Source organism: Vicia villosa, linkage group LG3, assembly GCF_029867415.1.
Source record: "Vicia villosa cultivar HV-30 ecotype Madison, WI linkage group LG3, Vvil1.0, whole genome shotgun sequence".
NCBI classification, from domain to species: Eukaryota; Viridiplantae; Streptophyta; class Magnoliopsida; order Fabales; family Fabaceae; genus Vicia; species Vicia villosa.
In genome coordinates this window covers 1,655,474-1,678,839 of record NC_081182.1, presented here as the reverse complement: position 1 = coordinate 1,678,839, position 23,366 = coordinate 1,655,474, and the positions used below count along the sequence as shown (strand labels likewise).

The following is a 23,366-nucleotide window of genomic DNA, read 5'->3' as shown; positions in this document are numbered from 1 at the left end:
GCAAGTAATAGGACCTGTAAAGTGAGATTTTGTGGTAAGGCTAGAGGATTGTTCATGAACTTGTCCAAAAAATGGACCTCTAATGCAATTTCATGGTGCCATCTTCCCAAATTCGTTTCTCATTGCTCGAGTATGATAATTTCATGCTCTTTGACTTTTTGGAAAGGTGAGATTACATACTTCAACTTTCATGTAGGTTGCTTGAAAAATTTCAACTTGTATCATGGAGATAATTGGTTACCAAATATGAAAAAGAAATTTGTTCTAACACTTAGAAAAATTTCTAAGTGTTGGAACATTTTGACAACCTTGAAATGCCAACTTGATCATTTCATAACATTCAATCCATGCATTTTTTGGAATCCATCTCCTTTGGAAAAATTGTATTATGGAAGATTATCTTCAATTTAAGCTTTTGTATTATAAAGATTATCTTCAATTCTTTATGTGCAGTCTTGTGTTCATCCGTCGCGTCTTCTGCAAACGGTTTTATCCCTTCTTCCACAAGATACTGGCAACAGAACACAACCTTCATCTGCGTGCACCAATTCTCATAGTTATCTCCTTTCAGAATTGGAAGGGTCGCTAGAAAGTGCCCATTCGGATGATTCATTGTCATTGTCATCGTCATTCTTCTTGCCTTGAATCGATTAACCGGGGCTCTAAATACCAAATGTTGGAAATCCACCAAAACCTATGATGACTTTCTACCAATCTCAATGAACAAGATTGATAACACCACACAATAACGATGAACAATATAAAAGAAAGAAAGACAATGATTTTCTGCAGAGTTTCTCTTTGCCCACAAATTGTAGAAAACTTTATCATTCAGTTGCAACTGCAAATTCTGTGAATACAACTCAATTGACTTGATTACAAAAATATGAGTTACTCTATCTATTTATATATTTAGGTTAGCGGGCTCTCTAAGCCAAAAACCAAAAACTATAAAAAAAAACCCAAAATACCTATTTTGGAACTAAAATCAAATCAAATCTATTTTAGACCTAAATCAAATCTATCTAATTTAGATCTAAATACCAAAATCAAATATATCTAATTTAGATCTAAATCAAATATGTGTTTAACAAATTATTTCCATATTTTTAATCACATCAAATCTTTTCGACACAAGAAATTACAATTTAACAACATGGTCGTGATTGGTTGGACAATGTATATATATTTTTCTCATAATTAATTAGTTGAATAAAAGAAGAATTAAGATTTCTCAATTAATTTAGATAAGAGATTAATCAATATATTTTATGTAAATTTTGTATATCATCGATAGATTAATAGGAAATATTTTAGACGCAATTAAATTAGAAGTCAAAAGTTATAAAAATTTATAATTATGGTTAAAATAATGAAGTAGGATGATTTAGCGACTAGATTGTGTTGTCCTTACAATTTTACGCGATAAAAGAGAAAGTACAAAATGAGTAAACAGAACCCTAACGCCTAACGGCTTTGTTTCGTTTCTCCGTTCTTACACACAGGACCCGTATCTATCTCTGCAATTCCATTCTTCATCTTCTCCTCAATTTCTCACTAGATATGCTTTTCAACCATTAACTTTATCTGCATGTCAATGGGTTCTATCATGGAAAGGGAACGAACTCGGAAACGACCTCGTCTCGAATGGGATGTAGCTCCTCAACCTTCATTTCCGCAGGTTAATTAACCTCTTTCAATTTCATAATTCTTCATTTTTTTCCCGTATTTTGGTTGATAATTCGATATTCTAGTCACAGAGAATTTGCACGGTGGTTGGTGATGAAGGAATCGAGAAAAAGCATGCATCGCCTCCGAGAAGAAACGAAGGTCGGGATGGACATTATGTTTTCAATCTCGGCGAAAATCTCACTCCTAGATGTAAACTTTATTCATTATGATTATAAATCTTTGTCAATTTGGTTTTCTTTTTTATTTTCAATTTTATGCTGCTGATGCGCTATTATGAAATTAGTTTTGTAAGATCTCGCGGTTTTGATTTTTATTTTTTGGTTTTTTATTGGCAGATAAAATTCTCGGCAAAATGGGTGAAGGTTAGCGGTCAAGTTGTCTCTGAATACAAGTTTAAATTTTTATTGTGACTCTGCTTGTGTCATTCAGCATGTTTCTAGTGCTGTAGGCACGTTTGGTCGAGTTTTGGAATGTTGGGATCGTCAAACAAGAGATTATGTAGCTATCAAGGTGATTAGAAGCATCCAGAAGTATCGCGACGCGGCAATGATCGAGGTTGATGTGCTGGAGCGTCTTGTGAAGAGTGATGTGGGATGCTCACGGTATACTAACCTGCTAAAATTTGGTTATTTGGTTGTTTGATTACTGTTTTTTTGCGATAAGAGATGACTAATATAAATATTTACTCAACCACGATTATTGTTTGCAGTTGTGTGCAGATGCAGAATTGGTTTGATTACCGGAATCACATATGCATTGTAAGTAGTCTTATTATATTCCTTTTATCAGAACGTTTTCCTGGGTTGAGTTGAGTACCGAATTCGATTAGGCGTAGAGGTTGATTTTGCATTATTTTGAACTTGGTTAGTTTTGTTCTCCATCAGCACATAGTTTTCCTGTTCTTTCGTGCTGCTTGTTTTTTAATTTCAAGAAGGACATGTGATTTATGCTTGATTATGTTTCAATTTAATTGATTTGATAAGTTCAACTACAATAGATTGTTATGCATACACATGTCCATGTGGGATTTATTCATAGATCTGGAAATTGAGTAGAAACATTCCTTTCAACGCATTTTAATGGTGTTATCAGGTCTTTGAGAAGCTTGGACCAAGCTTATTTGATTTTCTAAAGAGAAATAAATACTGCCCATTCCCTGTGGATCTTGTTCGTGAATTTGGACGACAGCTTTTGGAATCTGTAGCATGTCTGTGGATATTATTCTTGACCTCAACCGTTTATTCCTCATGTTTTATTCATATATCTCTTGGTTATATATCAACATCTTTTTCCTTAGTTTGCTTAGTTTGTCCCAGGATGCAGTGTATCTTTGTTGTGTCCGACTTACTTTATAATATGTTTCTCGTGCATTGTCATATTCAGATATGCATGAACTACGGCTAATCCACACCGACCTGAAGCCAGAAAATATACTTCTTATTTCTTCTGACTGTGTAAAGCTTCCTAGTTGTAAGGTACTTAGCGTTTTCAGATAAAAAAATAACTACAACCGTAGATTCGCTATAAAAATATATCTAATGAAAATTACTTGACTGGTACAGAGGGTTTTCTCAGATGAAACACAATTCAGGTGCTTGCCTAAGTCTAGTGCTATTAAGCTGATTGATTTTGGTAGTACTGCATCTGCAAATCAGAGCCATAGCTCCATTGTTTCTACAAGGCATTACAGAGCCCCTGAGGTTATCTTAGGTAACGAAACATGTTTTTGGTTGGTGAGAATGTGTTGCTTTACTTGTTTGTCCATTCCTCTGTCCAGAGTAAATGTGTATCACAGTTAACATGTGCTTGAAGATGAAAATAGTGACCGATAATGAGAAATATTTTGACCTTTGAAAAATATTTCCGGTAGCTGCATATCACATCTCTGATTAGAACTATTTCCCATTTTCTCTTATTATCTTGGATTTTTGGCGCTCACTTTATTGGTTGTTTTGAGCTCTTTGTAATGAAATGACTGATATTTTTCAAATTTAGATTGTATTCTCTTGAAGAATACCCAATTATTATTTTTTCTTATACACTTCAGTGTCCGTCTTGTTTCTTCTCTCATGTTGACATTATGAAAAAAATACTGAAATGCCAAATCTATTTCTTCTTGATGATTATGGGAAATTATTAATAGACTGTTTGGTTGATCATATAGTTTTTAGTTGTTAATGTATTTTCTCATGCATGTGGAATGCTATTCCAGGTCTAGGGTGGTCAACGCCGTGTGATTTGTGGAGTGTTGGATGTATTCTCTACGAATTATGCACGGTTGGTCTTCCATCTGTCAAGATGTAAGCATGGTTTGTATCTGGAACAGCCGGTCTTAGCATTCTAACTAACATACTTTTGTCAGGGAGAAGCATTGTTTCAGACACATGAAAATTTGGAGCACCTTGCAATGATGGAGAGAGTTTTGGGACCTCTACCAGAGCATATGGTTAAAAAGGCTAAGTAATGAATTTTCAGCACGTACTCTAAATTTCTCTTTCCAGTAAACTAATTGTTTTGCGATACATCTAATTGAGTGCACTAAATTTATCTAGTAATATCTTTTAACTAATATTTTCCTGACAATCAATATGTAGCAAGGGTGCAGAAAAATATTTCAAGCGTGGATCTCGACTAAGATGGCCTGAAGGAGCTGTTTCAAGGGAGAGCATTAATGCAGTGAAGAAGCTTGGTCATCTTAAGGTTTGTTCTGTTCCTTTCTTCCATATAAGTGATTTTTGGCTTGATCTTAATAAATCAATTACAGCATGTGTACATTGTAACTTGTAATGACCAGTTATTATTCTGTATGCAGGACATTATATCACGTCATGTAGAGTGCTCGAGGTTCTTGTTAATTGATTTATTACATGGCTTATTGACTTATGATCCGGCCAAACGTATTACTGCTCGCCAGGCCCTTGATCACCGCTTCTTTAGGTTTACAACTTAAGAAGTCGAATACCTTTTGTTGTGAAATGACTCCCATTTGAATTGTTATCAGTTGCACAGGCTAGCCCTGCCTTAAATGAATTTATTTTTCATTTATTGCTACTGGTTTAGTTGAGTTGAAACTTGAAAGTATATATTCTTATAATGATCAGTTTTATTCACAACAAAAACTGTATTTGCGATGGATGTGGTGTATGAGAACATTCTGCTGACAAATAGTTAATTGATAGAGGAATTATGTTGTGCTCAAGAAGGTGGAAAGTAAGAAAAGTATCAAGAACGTTATGCCAACAATTTAGAATGTATTCAAACGCTGATTACTTTGATCATTCAGATGACACTCTGGTAAGCAAGGATCTATCCTGGGACATTATCATTTGAAAGTTAATGTCCTAGCTATTTTTGCTCATTTTGAATTTGTGCATATGACTAGTTTGGATCGATGCCCTGTTTACAAGTTTTCTTTGAATAAAAATAAGGCTGTGATTCTTATTAAAAAGCCATAAACTTATATATGTTAACAGTTATGTTAGTTTCAATGTAATGTATTTACTAGTATATTAATCATTTTACTCTGATTTAAGAATGTGATTAAGAGCAAAATTGTCATTAGCAGCAATGTTTACCCAGAATAGAGGGACTTCTCTGATACTAAGAGGGGCTTCTCTTATACTTCGTGACTATTCCTATCCTCATCATATATCCTACTAGGACCTCCTTGAATTGACTTATTTGAGGTTAGCTGATGACATAGGTTTTGTGAAGTTGTTTCGGAGAAATTATAGAAAAAATTATGACATTTTTTAGAATTTTTTCCAACTTATTTTCTAGTTTTTTCAAGATAGTTTATAAATACAACCTATAATATATGCAAAAACAATTCTATTTTTGTTTTACTATAATATAGAAATAACTAATGCAAGTTTATATATAAACAATTCAATTTTATTGACCTTGTTGTGGTTGGAAAACCTTCGTCCTCAAAAGAGATATCTCTTAAGAGAGACATGAAGCTTTAGCATAGAGAATGTTTTGGTCCGAGGATGCTAGGTTAGATTTGTTACCATAAAACGATATTATCTCAGGAAGTAAGGAGCTTGTTGAACTCTGGTACCTTATAGATCCTAACACTCTCAAATTGTTCAAAGGTGTGAGGATAGGGAATTTAAAAAGGAAGATGGTAACTTCATGTATTTTCATGTTTATGTTACAAGTAGGTTGAGGAGAAATGCTATCTTGGCTTTATATGTTGGCAATGTTTGTGTGAAGAGTTAAAGAGGTGCATTAGGAGGCTGTGAGGTTTTTTACCAATCACTTCTTAGAACCCTATATTGACATGTATTTTGGATGGGATTACCTTTTGGAATATCACTTTTGAGGACCAAATTGGCTTGGTTTTTCCCTTTCTTGCTGTTAGAGATTGACTTGGTGGTTGCCCAGTCAGGGGAATAAAAGTTTGGTTTCATGTGTGTTTATTTTGCTTTCACTGAAGTTATCGATGCTTCTTAAGGTGAATGTGGGTGTCATGTTTAATCATTTATTTGCATTGACAACATTACCTCACTCTTTTTCTCTTCTTATTTTGTTACATTGATTCCTAAGGTGGAATCTCCTTCATGTTTAGGTGAGTTGTGACCTCTATTAGATTGCCTGCATAAGCTTGTTGTAAAAGTTTTGGCTTCAAAATTGACTTCGATTATGGATAAGATAATTTCTCGCAATCAGTCGGTCTTCCTAAAAGGTTGTCTTTTGGTGGATTGGACAATGATGGTAAATGAAATTGTTGATTTGGTAAGAAAATCTAAAAAGACTTGCCTTATTTTTAAAGTTGATTTCATAAAAGTTTATGACTTCGTTAGTTGGAGTTTCCTTTACTATATGTTGATGATATTTGCTTTTTGTTAAAAATGGCATTTTTGGATTCTTGTCTGTTTTCACAAAGAAATTGGTCCTAGTCAATAGTTGTCTCACTCAAGAGATCAATATTTAGAGAGGTTTCAAAAAGAGGGATCTTTAGTCTCGTTTATGTTGCTAGAAAACAATTTGGGTGGTATGTGTTCGTAGGGTTGTAGACCTTGGTCTTTTTTTCCATGTTTAAGGTGAAAACATCAGGCTTAATGGATTTCCATCTTTAATGCATATACTATGATTTTTTGGAGAAGCATATGTTGACAATATTTACGCCATTAAATATATTTCTAGGGTTTTTAGCTTGCTTTTGGGCTTTGAGTAATTTTTAAAAAAAACATCTTAATCAGGGCTAATGTTGCCTTAATGTTTTTGGTAAGGTTTTATTTTTTTGCAAACAAGGGTTTATCCTTTTCAAATATCTAGGGCTCCCGAATGATATTCCCCTCCAAGAGTCAACCTGGAAGCCTATGATTAATTTTATCTCTATAGGACTTTACTCTTGGGGCAACAAGTATGTCAACTTGAGTGGTCAATTGATCCTTTTAAATATCGTCCTCAATTCTATTTCCATTTTCTTCCTTTCTTTTTTCAAAATTCATGTCAAGGTTTGGAAGAGTTTGGTGAGACTTTAGGGGCGTTTCCTTTGGGGAAACAATGGAAATTTTAAATTCCCTAAGGTGTCTCGAGAGGGGGTGTGTAAGTCTATGAGTGATAGGGTTTTGGATATAAGAGATTTGTGTATGGTTAATTTGGTTCTTGTTAAGTGAAGATGAATGTTGTTTTATAGTGAAGGACAATGGTTTCAAATTCTTCTTGCTAAACATGGATTAGGTAGTTTGATCTACTGTCACGGGTAGATCGATTGGGTCGAATCCACCTCCCACGCGATGGAAAGGAATTTCCCTTCTTGGTTAAGACCTTGAAGATACTGTCGACTTGTTCATTAAGGGGTTTATAGAAGAATGTGATTAATGGGTTTTTCACCTTTATTGGGATGACCCTTGGCAAGACCATATTTTCTTAAGCATTCGCTTTCCAAGGCTACCCTGGTATTGACTCAGCGTATTGCTACCCTGGTATTGACTCGGCGTACGTGAAAGATTGGTCATTTGGGAAGCCCTATTAACAGGGTTTGAACTTGGAACTTAAGGTGAATGATGGATATGTTTGTTTGAGAACTAGAGCTTTTAGGAAATCTATTATCGTATTTAGAGAATTTAATTGCTTGTTAGATGAGAATATTTGATGTTGGTTTCCTCAATAAGAATAATATGTATTATGTTAAAAAGTGACTTATATCCCTTGTTACACATGTCTCTGCACGATGATGACGTGGTTCTATGAGATGTGCAGGTAACTATGACTATGATTTTGATGATGATAAAATAATAAAGCTAAAATAATCAAGAGCATAGCATAAATAAGGAAGAAATAAATTGAAGTTTATCAAAATGAAAAACCAAGAAAGTTTTGATGATGAGAGCAAAGATAGTCAATGCAAATATCAACATCAAAGGAACTGAATTCTATGAAAGTTTACTTGATCCTACGCCTTAGAGTAATTTTATCTATTTAGAATTAATAGTGTGTAATTAAGTTTGAGTAACTCTCAAGGTACTAAAATAATGCGTACATAGACACTCAAAATGATTTTACATACTTCTATTTAAAAGTCTTCTTTAAAATTATTTATGATATTTATTTAATCGATTAGGAAGTGTCCTTACTAGGGGTGGCAAAACGGGCCCGACCTGCGCAGAAAGCCTATTTTGCCTGCATTTTTTTGCGGGGCGGGGTAAGGTTTTAGGCCCGCTCTTTTTAATGTGTCTGCCCCGCCCGCACCGTTTTTTGCGGGCTTTTGCGGGTATGAACTTTTTCATATAATTTTACTATTTTTAAGCCTAAAAAGATCAATGCCCACAGACTTTTCCCGCCCCACCCTCACTTTTGTGCGGGGCGAGGCAAGGTTTTAGACCCGCTCTTTTTAATGTGTCTGCCCCGCCCGCACCGTTTTTTGCGGGCTTTTGCGGGTATGAACTTTTTCATATAATTTTACTATTTTTAAGCCTAAAAAAGATCAATGCCCACAGACTTTTCCCGCCCCACCCTCACTTTTGTGCGGGGCGAGACAAGGTTTTAGACCCGCTCTTTTTAATGTGTCTGCCCCGCCCGCACCGTTTTTTGCGGGTATGAACTTTTTCATATAATTTTACTATTTTTAAGCCTAAAAAGATCAATGCCCACAGACTTTTCCCGCCCCACCCTCACTTTTGTGCGGGGCGAGGCAAGATTTTAGACCCGCACTCTCAAATATGTTCGTCCCACTCCGTTTTTTCGCGGGTTTTGCGGGGCGGGGCTAAACAGGGTGGGCATGCCCGTTTGCCACCCTAGTCCTTACCAACAAGGAAAGTAAAAATTGATAAGAAATTGCATCTAATCAATTATGGAGTGTGTTCGCTCCCTAATCGATTAGAAACCTCTTAATTGATTATTCTTTAAAACTGATTGGTTTTCTTCCTAATTAAGTTAGGTCTAATCGGTTAGCGCCATAAGTTAATCAATTAGAGAGTGACATCGGTAAATAGAGTATTTTTTTCTCGGAAAAAATTCTTCTTCTATATAATAATCTCTGGGGTCTTTTCTAATTACGAAAATCTAATTTTAAACTCTTTTTCTCACTCAGTCTCTATATAAATTATTTTTATATATTTGTCATTATCTTACTCCTAAGAGAACAAAAAACATAAAATAAGAGTTGTGTAATTTATGATTTGTTAAGATCGTGTTGTAATTGCAAATCAAGAGTTCAATTCTCTTTTGATATTAGATATAAATGTTGCATAAGTAAAAGTTTGGTGTAATGAATTTGTTGGGTTGATCCAAAATTCAAGTTGTTAGTCTAACGGTCAATAGAAAATTCTCTGAGATTAGAGTAGAGCGCGTGATTTACAATGAAAACAATATAAATTTGGAGGTGCTCTTTCCTTCTAACTCTATTATTTTTTTACCCTTTAATCTACACTCTTTCAATTACATATTATAAGCCAATTATTTAAAAATAAAATTTGCGCAGTAGTATTTCATTTTTTCTAAATTGATCAGCTAAAATCAATCTTTTCAAAAATCTACGTATAACAATTCCCTCCGCTGTTGCGTTCAAAAATCAAAATGTTTGTGTCATACTGAAATATAGGGCCTATTTCCAATCAAAAAACGTATAATTCCTCACTCCCTTTCCATTATCCTGCAAATATAGCAAACCCTCATTCATAAATTAACCATCAATGGCAACGATTTTCATAAGACAACTCGAAAACCGTTACATAACCCCATTGAAAAACTGCTCCAACATAACCAATCTCAAGAAAATTCACGCTCACATCATCAAGCTCTCACTTTCACAAAGCAACTTTTTGGTCACAAAAATGATCGATTCATGCGACAACATTAGCCACATTGGTTACGCTACTTCACTCTTTCAACAACTCATTCACCCAAACATCTTCTCCTACAATGCCATCATCAGAACTCACGCCCACAATCGCCACCATTCTTTAGCAATTACTTTCTTCATACAAATGCTTGCACGTTCAAGTAAATCAGTTTTTCCAGACAAATTCACGTTCCCGTTTGTGATCAAGTCGTGTGCGGGGATTATGTGTGGAAGTCTTGGTATTCAAGTTCATGGGCTGGTTTTTAAATTTGGGGTTGATTCGGGTAATATAACGGGGAATGCGTTGATTGATATGTATACGAAATGTGGGGATTTGAATTTGATAAATGCGTGCAAGGTGTTTGAGGAAATGGGTCATAGAGATGTGATTTCTTGGAATAGTTTGATATTTGGGTATGTGAGATTGGGGCAGATGAAGAGTGCAAGGGAATTGTTTGATGAGATGCCTGTTAGGACAATTGTGTCTTGGACGACTATGGTAACTGGGTATGCTAGAGCAGGTTGTTATGCGGAGGCGTTGGGTGTTTTTCGGGAGATGCAAATGGTGGGGATTGACCCTGATGAGATTAGTATTATAGCTGTTTTGCCGGCTTGTGCGCACCTTGGAGCTCTTGAGGTTGGGAAATGGATTCATATGTATGCTGATAAAAACGGGTTTTTGCAGAAGAGTGAAATATGTAATGCATTGGTTGAAATGTATGCGAAGTGTGGTTGCATTGATGAAGCTTGGAGTTTGTTTGATCAGTTGGTTGAGAAGGATGTGATTTCTTGGAGTACAATGATTGGAGGGTTAGCTAATCATGGAAAAGGTTATGCGGCAATTCAACTCTTTGAAGAAATGCGGAAAGTGAGAGTTGCTCCTAATGAGATAACCTTTCTTGGTGTTTTGTTGGCTTGCTCTCATGCTGGCTTGTGGGACGAGGGGTTGAAATATTTTGATGTTATGAGGGAGGATTATGGAATGGAACCAGAAATTGAGCACTATGGGTGCCTTGTTGATCTTCTTGGACGCTCGGGACGCCTTGGTCAGGCTCTTGACACAATATTGAAGATGTCAATAAAGCCGGATTCAAGGATATGGAACTCTTTGTTAAGCTCATGTAGGATTCATCGCAATCTTGAGATTGCTATCATTGCAATGCAACAGCTCATGGAGCTCGAGCCAGAGGAATCCGGGAACTATGTTTTGCTTGCAAACATATATGCAGAGCTTGGCATGTGGGAGAATGTATCAAGTATTAGGAAACTCATAAGAAACAAGAGGATAAAAAAAACCCCGGGGAGTAGTTCGATTGAGGTTAGCAATGTGGTTCAAGAATTTGTATCAGCCGACGACTCGAAGCCATTTTCACAAGAGGTCTTTCGGATTCTAGAAGAGCTGGCTTTACACCAAACAAAAACCAGTGACTTGATGGAACTTGTCGAAGAAAATGCTGATACAAGTTCACTGTAAATTGTGACTGTGCTTGTGTCATTCAGCATTTTACCAGTGCTATAGGCAGCTTGGGTTGAGTTTGGGAATGTTGGGACTGTCAAACCAGATAATATATTGCTAACATGGTAATTAGAAGCCTAAAGGAATGTCACACTGCTGGAGGAGGTTGATGTGTTTCGACCTCTAGCATAGAATAATATGTGAAACTCACGGTACAGATGTTATACAGTAATATAATGCCTGCTAAAATTTGTTTGTGGTTTTATATATATTAAGGGATGACTAATATTTACCCATCACAATTATTTTATGTAGCTGTGTGCAGATCCAAAGTTGAGTTGATCACGAGAATCACATGCATTGTAAGTAGTCTTACGATATTTCTTTTACCAAAATAATTTCCTGTATTTATTATAGTCAAGAAGTTTGTTTTGATAATTTTTAATACCGAGCTGCATTACTGATTTACTGTGAAAGTAGATGTGATGATTGGATTTTTTATTTAAAAATTGGTTAGTTCTTTTTCTCAATTTTAGGTGTGCCTCGCTGTACGTTGTTTGTTCTGCTTTTTATCTTTTAATTCAGGAAGGAATGGTAATTAATAATAATTCCCACTTGTGTTGCAAGTAAATTGACTTGCCGTTTCCAGCTATAATAGATTTGTACGTGTACATATGCCCATGTGGTATCTATTCATAGATCTGGGAACTAAGCAGAAAAGTTCCTTTCAACAGCTTTTGAGAAGCTTGGATCAACAGCTTTTGGAATCTGTAGAATATAGCACGTCTCTGGACTATTTTATTCTTCTACAAGGCTACAACTTTAGCTTGTTTAGTTTGTCCCAGGTTGCAGTATATCCTCATTGTGTCATCTTACTTGTTTATCATGCTTCTTCATATTCAGATATGCACGAATTATACCTGATTCACATTGACCTGAAGCCATAAAGTACTGTTTATTTCAAGAATAATGACATTTGTGGATTCATTATAATATATTTCCGTAAAATTGTGTGATTTGATACAGAGGATTTCATCAGATAAAACAAAATTAAGGTGCTTTCACAAGTCTAGTGCGAGCTGATTGATTTTGGTAGTACTGCATTTGCAAATCAGAACCACAGTTCATTGTTTCTCCAAGCCATAACAGAGCCCCTTATTATTGGGTAACTAAAATATGGATCATTGTCTAGCCGTTTCATTCCATTTGAATATCTAAATTTATGAAGTAACAACTTTTAAATATGTTTAGTTACGATGCATAGTAGGACTGCAGATTTTTTTTCTTCAAGTGGGGATCATGAAAAAGATGGCCTGAAGGAGCTGTTTCAAGGGAAAGCCTAAACGCTATGCAGAAGAATCTTGGTCATCTTTAGGTTTGTTTAGTTTTTCCGTTTCAGTTGTTGTTGGACTTAGTCTTAATAAATCAATTAATATGTGTGTATCTTAACTTGTAATGATCATTTTTTTATGCAGGACATTATGTCATGTTACATAGAGTTCCTTATTGATTAGATTGTTTTCATGGTTATGATCCAGCCAAACATATTACTGCTTGGCAAGCTCTTGATCGTCCTTTCTTTAGGATTCCAACTTAAGAAGTCAAATGTCTTCGTTATTACAGTTTACTGGTTTGTTTGACTATTTTGTTTGTAATTTTGGGTTCAAAGCGGGATTGCTACATTTTCGCGAGAATGTGTGGACCATTACGTCAATAAATAAAAACTTAAGTCAAATGTCTTTTGTTATGAATAACTCGTTTTAATGATGATCAAGTTAAACAGGCTACGACTTTGCTTTGCTCATTCTTTTCGTTCTGATATAATGTTTTGATCATTCTTTGTTTTGTTTAACTAACTGTGTTTGCATTGGATGTATGAGAACTCCATTCAATATCACAGTTATTTTTAAAAAGAAATTGATTTCAACATTACATACTAGAGCCTAGCCCTATTCTGGAACTTTAAAAGTAACAAATTTAACTTCGCTGAATATTTTTGATAGCTGACGAGATGTCATTTTATCTATTTTATTTTTAATACTTGTGTTAATTTTATTTGTTAATAATTTTTTTTTTAAAAGTTAATGGTTGGAATTCGGAGAAGATACAATGTTAATTAGAGTCATTTTAACTCTTTTTGACATTTTATTATTTTTAGAAATTCAAGATAATTTTCAATTTAAGAAAAAAAAAATTCATTGAGTAACCCAAATTTACCAATAGGCTATCTACCAACAAATAGAGGGGAGCTGCAAAATTTCGTAGCATTCGAGCAACCCCTGGTCATTATCCCACCCTCAAAAGTACTAGCATCAACCTGCAAAGAGTATGCACGTCCCTGTTGCTCTTTTCTTCTTGCGGAGCTTCACCAGAAACTACACCCCCAATAGTATGCCATTTATTGAACTCCAAAACACTTGCAAGAGCTTCCTCCGCAACCCGACCAGTGAAGATTCCTTAAACCGGTACAACCTTAAATTCCTGGCCAACCAAAGCTTGTAGACCAGGGTGCATAACAGTTGAGTACTAACTAAGTCTCCACATGAAAAGATACTCAATAGCCAATCATTAAAGTCCAGCTCAACAGGGATTCTATAGCTCAACATGAAAGAGAATAGAGTTTGCTTAGCAAACTCACAGTCCAGCAGTCCAGAAGAAGATGGTTATCCACAGGGAAATTAATGTTACAATCGTTATCCACAAACTTTTCAATTGAAATTAAATTTGAAACAAATCTAAAGGATACAAACACATCACGATAGGAGGAATTCATGTCTTTGACAACAGTAACAGAAATAATAATACTATCTGAAATCTGAATGTTTTAGCTGCCATTGTATTTTGGGAATATTGTGCAATGCAATTGGAGGATTTAGTACCAACATGTCAAAGTTGAGAGGCAATATTGAAATTACTTTTGATGCATAAGGCATAAAAGGTAGACAGTACCTTTTTTATGCATGTTTTCTAGAGTCAGGCACTAGCAACAACACTATTGGAGGCATGGTGGCAAAGATTTGACCCAAGAGGTAGTGACATGAAAGGCCTCCACCAATTTTTTTGCATGTAAGGTTGTACATCCTACGATGATATGGCCATATCGCTTATAGTAATTCTAGTGCAGTTGCGAGCAATATGGTCAAACTTGAATCAAAAGTCTGCTTTGACAAAATATTAGGCTATGTCAAGTTCCAACTGAAATCTTTTGGTATTTCATTGTTTTGGTTGTAAATGTGCCTCACATAAATCCCACCTATCTTTAACACTAGAATGTCAAGATGAATACGTCGAATAATAAGAATCAGAAATCGTGTTGGTTGAACACAAGATTGGTGATCAAAATACTATGAATTGCGAGACAAAGTGGTACAATACTGATGTACAAAGAACAAAGAGTGACACCCACTATTGTTACATTAGTGGCGCATATTGTTAAGTTTTTCTTAACCAAGACCAGAGTACACTGCTGGAGTGGAAAAGAAGACCAGAGTACATTAGTGGCTCTTGATACTAGGGCTGTTCATAAAAAACCAAGAACTGAACCGAACTGCCGAACCGAACCGAACTGAGATTAAAATAACCATACCATTATGTTTGGTTACTGAACCAAACCATTATGCACAAACAGTTTTAAAACCGAACCGTAACTGAAACTGAACCGAACTGAAACTAAACCCGAACTGAACTAAAACTGAAAATGAAAAATACTTAAAACAAGTTAAATTTTTTTTATAAAAAAAATAGCTTAACGGTTCGGTTCTTTGATAAACGGTTCGGTTTAGGAAAATTTGTCTTCTAACGGTTCGATACGGTTCGGAATTTTGAAACGGTATACCAAACCAATAATTTTGGTTCAGTTCGGTTCTTAGTAAAATTAAAACGGTTCGGTTCAGTTCGAGTTTATTTTTACTTTGGTTCGGTTCGGTTCGGTTCAGTTTTTCTCACGAACTGTACCATGAACAGCCCTACTTGATACCAATTCAAAATAAATTCTGACTTAGATGTCTTCTCATTTTCTGTTCCTCCATAAAATAGTACATACTCAATAACTATACTTATATGACATAATCACTACTAATAATTACAAATACATTCTGATTTGAATTCTAATTATATACAGCTTTTTAAATTACATAAAATACAATAGAAAACTAACCCTTATTGATAATGCAAGTCATAGGAAAGAGTGTACTGATGATAAAAAAAAAAAAGCCAAGCAAGGAGAAAAGGATAAACAATAAATGACTAACCAGGGAACTTCATAGTGTTCACTATGCAAAAGTGAATAATCATATTGAAGACAAATATTAATGAACCAAAACTGTTGCTATGACAAATCGAAAAAATGTTTTACATCCTGAACTACACTCTGCAAGATAATTCCATTTTCAATCGAATAGGTTCTACTCAACATGAAATTAAAATTAGTACATATATAACAAATGAATAATGCAAAGACCATATGATTATGATTCTTCTGTAGTAATCATTCTTTGCATTCCCAGTACCTTAGATTAAGCAACCAGCGTCTACGATATCTGATCAGGTCGCGCAATGCGTCTGAAAACAGCTTGGAAAGTTTGTCCATCATTTCTAGCAACCTTTTGGCCTTCTTCAGTAGCAGAGGTTAAAAGCTTAACAGCTGGATCTGCTTCAAGTTCTTTCTCAGTCAACGGTTCAAACAGAGGGTGATTCTCCAAACACGATTTCATCCATTCCCCAAGCTCTTCCACATCTGTTATCGTGTATATAATTCCACCAACCTCAAGAACATAAGCATACTCATCTAGTAAGAACGGGCTAATAACCCGACGACGATGGTTCTTCTCTTTAAAATGAGGATCGGGAAACAGGAAAAACATCTTCGAGAGTTGTGCTTTCTCAAAGTGATTCGGAATGTACTTCATGGAGTTAGTCCGCACCACAGAAATATTTTGGTATTGACCCGGGTTTGCAACCCTTAAAGATAAAATCCGTTCCTTGACATACTCACTCACTTTATCTCGAAGTTCCATTCCAATCATCAATGTTTCCGGGAACAAAGTCGAGAGACTAATGAGCAGTCCTCCAAAACCACAGCCAATATCAGCAAACTTGATCTTTTTGGAACTATCAGCTTGAGGATAATGGAGAGAATAGTCAACATGAGCGGGTGTTAACGGCACAGGGAAATGAGAGTCGCTTAACGGGTTGCTATGAGCTCGAGCTCTATAGAAGCGCTTTCGGGGCAATCCGGTTGATTTGCTGAAAGTTGGATTTGTCCTAGTATCAGACATGTCTGTTTATTCAAACTGTAGCATAGTTGAATCAAGAATCTTGAGAACAAATACACAGTGATGATTGATAAAGGACGATATTTTCTATTACAACAAATACAGAATTATAAATACTACATAAACTTTGAAAGCATAAAAATCAGCAAAAAAAAAAACAGGAGAATAGACCAAAAGAATTATGACGAACATGTGGTGTGCATGGCCACAGAACACAACGAAGACAACGTTATATACTCGATTGGTACTATAATGCTATGTCGATGACAAGGTACAAAGATTGTAACGAAATGGTTATAGAGAATGATAAAAATAATAGATCGAAATGAGAAAAAGAAAAGTGAGTTACCTTATGATAGGAATAACAGAAGGGTTTTGAATTCTTGAAAGGTTAAATTGAACGAAGAGAGTTTGCGGAGATTCGGGAGGCAGTAGTTGTAACGGCGACGACAGAGTGAGGGCAGTGAAGTCGAATACAGCAGAACAGAATTGAACAATGTGTTTGGGCCTCAATATTATCCGGCCGGAAATTTTACTTTCTACACCTACATTTATTCTCATACTCCTACATTTTATTAAAAATTTCAATTTTGTCTTTGTGTATTTTTAACTAATTTATTATTTTAATTTTTTAAATTTTATTTTACATACCAAAAGATTTTATAAAAGAATTCAGATAGTACTTTTTTTTTTTTTTTTACATTTTTCAAGTTTTATTTTATGTTCGGGAAAACTTTACAAAAGAATTCGAGTAGTCATTTTAACTTTTATTTTACATACCGGAATATTTTGCAAAAGAGTTCCGGTAATCAATTTTTTATTTTGTTTACCGAAAAACTTTACAAAAGAATTCTAGTAGTCTGTTTTAACTTTTATTTTGCATACCAAAAGACTTTGTCAAAAAGTTTTGTAATGAAAAATAATTTTGCAAGAAAAGTGAAAATTCTGACAATTAACTATTTTTTTAATACCGGGACATTTTCAAAAAGTGTTCCGATATGAAAATTTCTTTACCCGAACACTTTCAAAAAGTGTTCCGATTAACATGCGTAGGGGTGCAATTTTCTGATTTTTTTTATAAATAGTAAAATTGAAATGATAAAATGGTTAGAAATATTAAAAGGTAAAATTGATATTATTTTTAGAAAATTATAGGGGTATAATGCTAATTGTAGAGGTACAAAGTAAAATTTCCCTAAAATATTATTTAACCAGCGTAAATGAATTGATTATTGCGTTTTGGAATTACTTTTCCTACCCTAAAGATTGCTCCCACACCTTAGTGAAAAATCAAAACTATTTTAAAAATACGAATATATATTTTGGACACCTCTTTCACACACAATTCATTCGCAAGCGCGTTAGATTCTAAGTCTATATAAAAAATTAATACGAAAATGCATCTATGTATAATTTATGGAAATGCACCTCTAACAGGTCATCAAAATCTTCTCATTTCTCATTTCCAATATACATAATCAAATTTTCAAACCCTTTCAAACTCTCAAACTTTCTCAACTCACTTCTAAGTTTCTACTCTCAACATCCAATCAATCAAAGTATTCTACATCAACCTCAAATTTGGAAGTTTTTAATTTCTCTATATGTTTGATTTTTTTAAATATGCATTTTTAGAAATTAAGCATTAGATTGTGTAATATGTAGTTTAGATAGGTTATTTAACTGAGCAATATGTTGATGGCTAGTTTAGATGAGCAATGTGTTTTGAGAAAGTTGGATTTCCATGCATTTCTGTCATTTTTTTTCGTTTTTTCTGAGTTGCGGGTCAATACATAAATGCATTTTTGTATTTGTTCAAATTTTGGTTTTCTAGAAATCCGGATGTGCATTTCCAAATTTTGTCTATCTGCATTGTTTGGCTTGATTTTCATTGTGTTTCATCCGAGTTTGATTTTTTCTACAATGTAATGCTTGTGTGATTTAATTATAGGCAACATGGATGATAATCAAGATCGAATGAGCACGACCCTCGTAACTACCAGTTAATTCTAGTTTGTTAGATGCAGAGATATCAACTTCTAGGATTCATGCATCTCCATTTTCGGCTACCTCGAGGACGTTGGTGTCACCTCCTAATGCCCCAAAAACCCCCCATCGATCTAGGTTGATGCACCTGTTGACGATGCACCTGTTCCTGATTAGCTTGGAGGACCCCACGTAGGACTATCGGTGTTACCTCTATATCATGACCATGCTCCCAAACATGTGCGAAACAGAGAGGTAAAACTCATCTGTATTTATTCTTGGAAACGCATTTATTATAATATTCAAAGTTTCTGACAATACTTTTTCTGTAGTATCGTGATTTCCTCAGGAATAATGGTTTGTCGGTGTAATGCATCTATCTGGATTGCGAGACTTATGCAAGACCGATTATACTACTATTAACCATGGTATAATGTCAATGTTCATTAAGAGATGTCATTCTGAGATGTCATGTTTTCATCTTTCATATGATGAGATGTGCATCAAACTAGGCGTGTTAATTTAAGCGATGATATCGTGAATGCTTTTAAGTTGGAGAATGTTTCATCGCACTCATTCGTCTATTTGAACTTCTCTTTCTTCTTCAAAGTGGCAAAGAAATGGAACACCTTGTCACCTGCATAAGAAAGGAAATGAATGGGCTAGGTCGGTTAGGCGCCTTGTTAGTTATTGAACTTCTTTAATATATGATGTGCTTCTCATGTTAATGATGGCTTGACATTTTTATGGATTCGCTTTTATCCATTTTTTAGTTAACATAAATCCCGAGAAATTTCCTGCATGTATACCAAAAGACCATTTTGCGGGTTTAGGCATGAGTGATATCTCATTTATTCCAAAATATCTTCTAGATCTGCATAATGGTTTTCCTCAGTGATTTCTTCACGGTCATATCATCAATATAGAATTCCAAGTTCATCCTTATTTGTTTTGAGAATACAACATCTATGAGCCTTTGGTAGGTGGTTTATGTGTTTTCAATCCAAAAGTCATGACATTGTATTAGTTGTCATGATTAACCATGAATGTTGCCTTGAGCGCATCCACGAGATGCGTCTTAATCTGATTGTAAATAGAACAGACGTCCATAAAAATTAAGGTATACTTAACCTCTGTTATAAAGCTGACATTTCTTACTAGGGGTGTAATCAGTTCAATCTGAACCATTTTTTTGTCAAAAAATGTTTGAACCGATAATATCTTCATCGCTTTTGTTTGGTTTGATTTTAGAATTTTTAAAAATGGAACCAAAACAAACTAATCGATTTGATTTGATTCGGTTGATCGATTTACATCACTCTTTTTTTAAATATTGTATAAACTTGTGTAATCTTCGCTTTCATGTTTTTCAATATATTTTCTACTATTTTTTTTTAAATAATTTTCATCTATTTTATAAAATAGGTTTTTTTTAAACAACTTACAAGATGTACTTAATTCATACAAAGCAGTAACAAAGAAAAGACAACAATAACAACAAAAGATTTTCAAACATAGAAATTACGATGCTTCACATCTCAAATACACATCAAAACTATTTTATAACAAGACTATAAGAAATTTCGTTGAAGAAGAAGAGGCAAAAATATTTAAAAAAAGATGAAAACTAACCAAGAGAACTTGAAACACTAAAGAAGGATAACTATAGCCATTAATTCAGTTCATGTGGTTTTACGGTTCCTAAAAACTAAAATTGAGAACCGAAACAAACCATCTTGTTTTTCTTTTTGAACTTAACCAGAAAAATACGTTTTTTTATTTGGACTGTTGGTTTAATCAGTTTTTTCTGTTTCATATACACCCATATTCCTTAGATTTTGAACCTCTTCATCAACAAATTCTCTATTCGCCATGCCCAACTTGCACTTTCTCCAAGAGACTGGCTTTATTATGAAATCAATGGCGAGACAATGACAAACCACTGTGGTATCTATCATTGTCATGTCAGAGGGTACCAAATTGAACAAGTTTATGTTCCTTCTTAGTAGGGCGACCTACTCGTCTTCTTCACCATTAAACAGGGAGGCGTGTAACTTGGTGGCTTGATAGTCAAAAGGTCCAATATGGACCTCCTTTAGGTCCTTTGTGGAAGTAAGCATTTCTTTCTTCTTCTCCAATTTAAGATCCCTATTTTTAGCCTATATTTTCTACGCGCCTTGATTTGGGGCGTCGATTATGCGACATGCTCCTTTCTTATTTATGAGATATTCCTATAACATTTCTAGGCGATCTGTTGATCCCCCTAAACCACCCTAACTCACTCGCAGATTAACAGATACTTCATGCTCATTTGGTGGGTGGACGAGACCTCCCTCAACAGGTCAAGGTCGGGCCTCCCTAGGATAACATTGTAGGGTGATGAGGTGTCTACTACAATATAATTTTCCTAGACGGCCTTTGCGCTAGACTCCAAACAAAATGTCCTCTCGAGTGTTTTGTTGCCTTTCACTTGGTCTTGTTGGCCCGAAAGACCAACTGAAAAGCCTTGGAATGTTCAGATGTCACTTGAGTCAAGTTGGACCCTCTCAAAGGCGCTACAGAATAAGAACTCTTTTAAGCTACCAAGGTCAATCAACAACCGCTTTATGTTTCAATTATCATACTATATCGCAATGACCATAAGATCATTGTTATGAGGGAAGATGTTGATGGCGTCCTTATTAGTGAAGGTGATTTTGGATTATGTCTCCTTCTCCAAGCCTATTTCATGACCAGCAAGCCTATTGGCAGACTTCTAACAGGAAGAATTGAATTCTCCACCATTGCCAAAGCCTTCTGCAACGGTGTTGATGGTTATATTTGTGCTTTCTTTTTTCCTCCTCGTGGGAAGGTGGTGAAAGTAAATAATGAATGATACTAAGTGTTGTCCAAATTAGTTTTACCGGATCCTTTGGTAGATGCCAATTGTACTGGGGTCTAGTCACAACTCAAAAATAGTGGAAAAAAACCAATTTTAAAAAAAAAAATGGTTAAGTATATTTTTTGTCCTTATAAAATTATCAAAATTTGTTTTTGGTCCCTATTAAATAAATAGCATGTTTTGGTCGCTGCAAAATTATTATGCACGTAGTTTTAGTCCCTATTATTAAACCAATGTGTATTTTTGAATGATTATTTTGTAGACATGTTGAGAATGCTTTAAAAAATTCCTTGAAAAAAAAAACTCAAAATTTGATTTATAGGTCAAAATTTTCATTACTTTTATCATTATTTTTTAAAATTTAAAAAATTCATATTTAAATCTTCTCATTTTAAATTTTTTTAATATTTAGTAAATAAATATTTTATAGTATTCTAAACATGTATGAAAAAATTATTTAAAAATTTAAAAATTAAAGAATAATTAAACAGTTTTTAAAATTTTAGAAAATTTAAAACCTCATGCGTAAAAATTTTATAAGGACTAAAATATGTTTGTTTTTAGGAGATTAAATAAGAAATTTTGAAAAACTAAATCTTTCAGTCTATTTTTTTAAAATCTTTCACTCTATTTTTCTTTAATATTAAAAAAAATCTTAAAATTTTAAATAAAACAAGCGGACCAATAATACTATAGAAAATAATAACAGCATCCCTAAAAAAATAATTTAAAATAAATAAAAAGAGTACATCCACTTTAAGATGGAAGTAATAAGTATTTGATGGATTCCATTTTGTTTCTAATAAAAATTGTAGAAGTAAAAAAGTGTAAAATTTCACCACTTGCCATTACCTAGTTGCACTAATGCCATAACAAGAAAACTACTAGAACTTCGTTAGGAAATCTAGTTTTTGAAATGGATTTTGGTGTAATGTCATTATCCACGTTTCCTATTTTGTGCAGATCAAGATAGTCTTCTCATATGTTGGTGTTCCGTTTCTTGCACATTATCATAAGATCTGTTAGGTTGGAAAATATCAAACCCTTTTCCACCTGTACTTTTTTCTGGATACACTGTGTTATCATAGAGTCTGCCGGACACGTTTTGAGAATTTAAGTAACAAAGCACTATTGATAAAGACCGCAACAGACTCAATCGCTACACCGCAACCGCAACCGCAACTGCAATTTAAAATCATCTGTACCTAAAGTATGAACATATATAACATAACAAAAGTTCTAATTTAATTGATCATGACACAGCATACAGATTAAGTTTAGTCACTCCAGTCAAAACCAATTTGAATACTTCAGACAGCTATACCAGTAAAACTATACGTATCAATAGCACAATTATTTAGGTTTTATAAATTTGCAGCTTGAATGAAAAGATTGGTTGATATTTTCAAAACAGGTAAATATGATGGAGACTGTTATAAATTAGATTATATTATGAAGTGAATGTTAAGTAACCACTAACCAGTGATTATTTATGATATAAAAGATTATGAATAATGGAACATTTGCATGAGCTTTGAAACACAGTTAAAAGAGTTTGATAATTAAATGGTAAAGCCATGAATCTTTCCATAATCATAACTACCTAACTTTGAAAAAGCAGCAACAATCAAAGGATATACTGCAAATAATTCATCTTTGCCCAGACAAAATTAAATAACGTATGAAACAAGTAATGTAGTTTTTACATTCAAAGACAAGATTAGTTATAAATCTCAAAACATTTCCATGCTATTGTTTAATCATGGTGTGAAATCTCCCACCAGT

At 34.3% G+C, this 23,366-nt stretch overlaps 3 protein-coding genes across 10 annotated transcripts; 2 read left to right on the top strand and 1 right to left on the bottom strand.

Annotated features, from left to right (window-relative positions):
- The first annotated feature begins 1,398 nt into the window (after positions 1–1,398).
- LOC131660037 (serine/threonine-protein kinase AFC3-like) lies at positions 1,399–8,087 on the top strand. 5 transcript variants are annotated; one of them, XM_058929153.1, is made up of 12 exons: positions 1,402–1,681; positions 1,755–1,830; positions 2,028–2,054; positions 2,141–2,294; positions 2,402–2,450; positions 2,785–2,899; positions 3,076–3,167; positions 3,255–3,402; positions 3,905–3,969; positions 4,055–4,152; positions 4,287–4,392; positions 4,505–8,087. In XM_058929153.1, exons 1-12 carry the CDS (start codon positions 1,592–1,594, stop codon positions 4,640–4,642), a joined length of 1,158 nt encoding a protein of 385 aa, XP_058785136.1. In that variant the 5' UTR covers positions 1,402–1,591; the 3' UTR covers positions 4,643–8,087. The 5 variants fall into 5 exon arrangements, with proteins under 5 accessions (XP_058785138.1, XP_058785136.1, XP_058785137.1 ...); XM_058929154.1 differs by having other exon boundaries at positions 1,761–1,830; positions 4,505–8,085; XM_058929151.1 differs by having other exon boundaries at positions 1,755–1,881; positions 4,505–8,082.
- A 1,493-nt stretch (positions 8,088–9,580) lies between these two features.
- On the top strand, positions 9,581–13,220 carry LOC131654738 (pentatricopeptide repeat-containing protein At2g20540-like). 4 transcript variants are annotated; one of them, XM_058924684.1, is made up of 5 exons: positions 9,581–11,653; positions 11,757–11,803; positions 12,468–12,606; positions 12,706–12,816; positions 12,917–13,220. In XM_058924684.1, the coding sequence occupies exon 1, from the start codon at positions 9,837–9,839 to the stop codon at positions 11,457–11,459; it is 1,623 nt and encodes a 540-aa protein (XP_058780667.1). In that variant the 5' UTR covers positions 9,581–9,836; the 3' UTR covers positions 11,460–11,653; positions 11,757–11,803; positions 12,468–12,606; positions 12,706–12,816; positions 12,917–13,220. The 4 variants fall into 4 exon arrangements, with proteins under 4 accessions (XP_058780667.1, XP_058780668.1, XP_058780665.1 ...); XM_058924685.1 differs by having other exon boundaries at positions 12,693–12,816; XM_058924682.1 differs by having other exon boundaries at positions 12,468–12,816.
- A 2,513-nt stretch (positions 13,221–15,733) lies between these two features.
- Positions 15,734–17,191, bottom strand: LOC131654737 (tRNA (guanine-N(7)-)-methyltransferase-like). The gene is made up of 2 exons (XM_058924681.1): positions 17,064–17,191; positions 15,734–16,732 (listed from the first exon to the last, which is right to left on the bottom strand). The coding sequence occupies exon 2, from the start codon at positions 16,715–16,717 to the stop codon at positions 15,971–15,973; it is 747 nt and encodes a 248-aa protein (XP_058780664.1). The 5' UTR covers positions 16,718–16,732; positions 17,064–17,191; the 3' UTR covers positions 15,734–15,970.
- Positions 17,192–23,366: the final 6,175 nt, after the last annotated feature.

Bases quoted from the DNA above. Each gene is read 5' to 3' on its own strand.
- LOC131660037 (XM_058929151.1), top strand. From the start codon at position 1,592: ATGTCAATGGGTTCTATCATGGAAAGGGAACGAACTCGGAAACGACCT. The intron at 1,682-1,754 runs GTTAATTAACCT...TCGATATTCTAG, and splicing joins CTCAACCTTCATTTCCGCAG to TCACAGAGAATTTGCACGGT. The intron at 4,153-4,286 runs GTAATGAATTTT...ATCAATATGTAG, and splicing joins CATATGGTTAAAAAGGCTAA to CAAGGGTGCAGAAAAATATT.
- LOC131654738 (XM_058924684.1), top strand. From the start codon at position 9,837: ATGGCAACGATTTTCATAAGACAACTCGAAAACCGTTACATAACCCCA.
- LOC131654737 (XM_058924681.1), bottom strand. From the start codon at position 16,717: ATGTCTGATACTAGGACAAATCCAACTTTCAGCAAATCAACCGGATTG.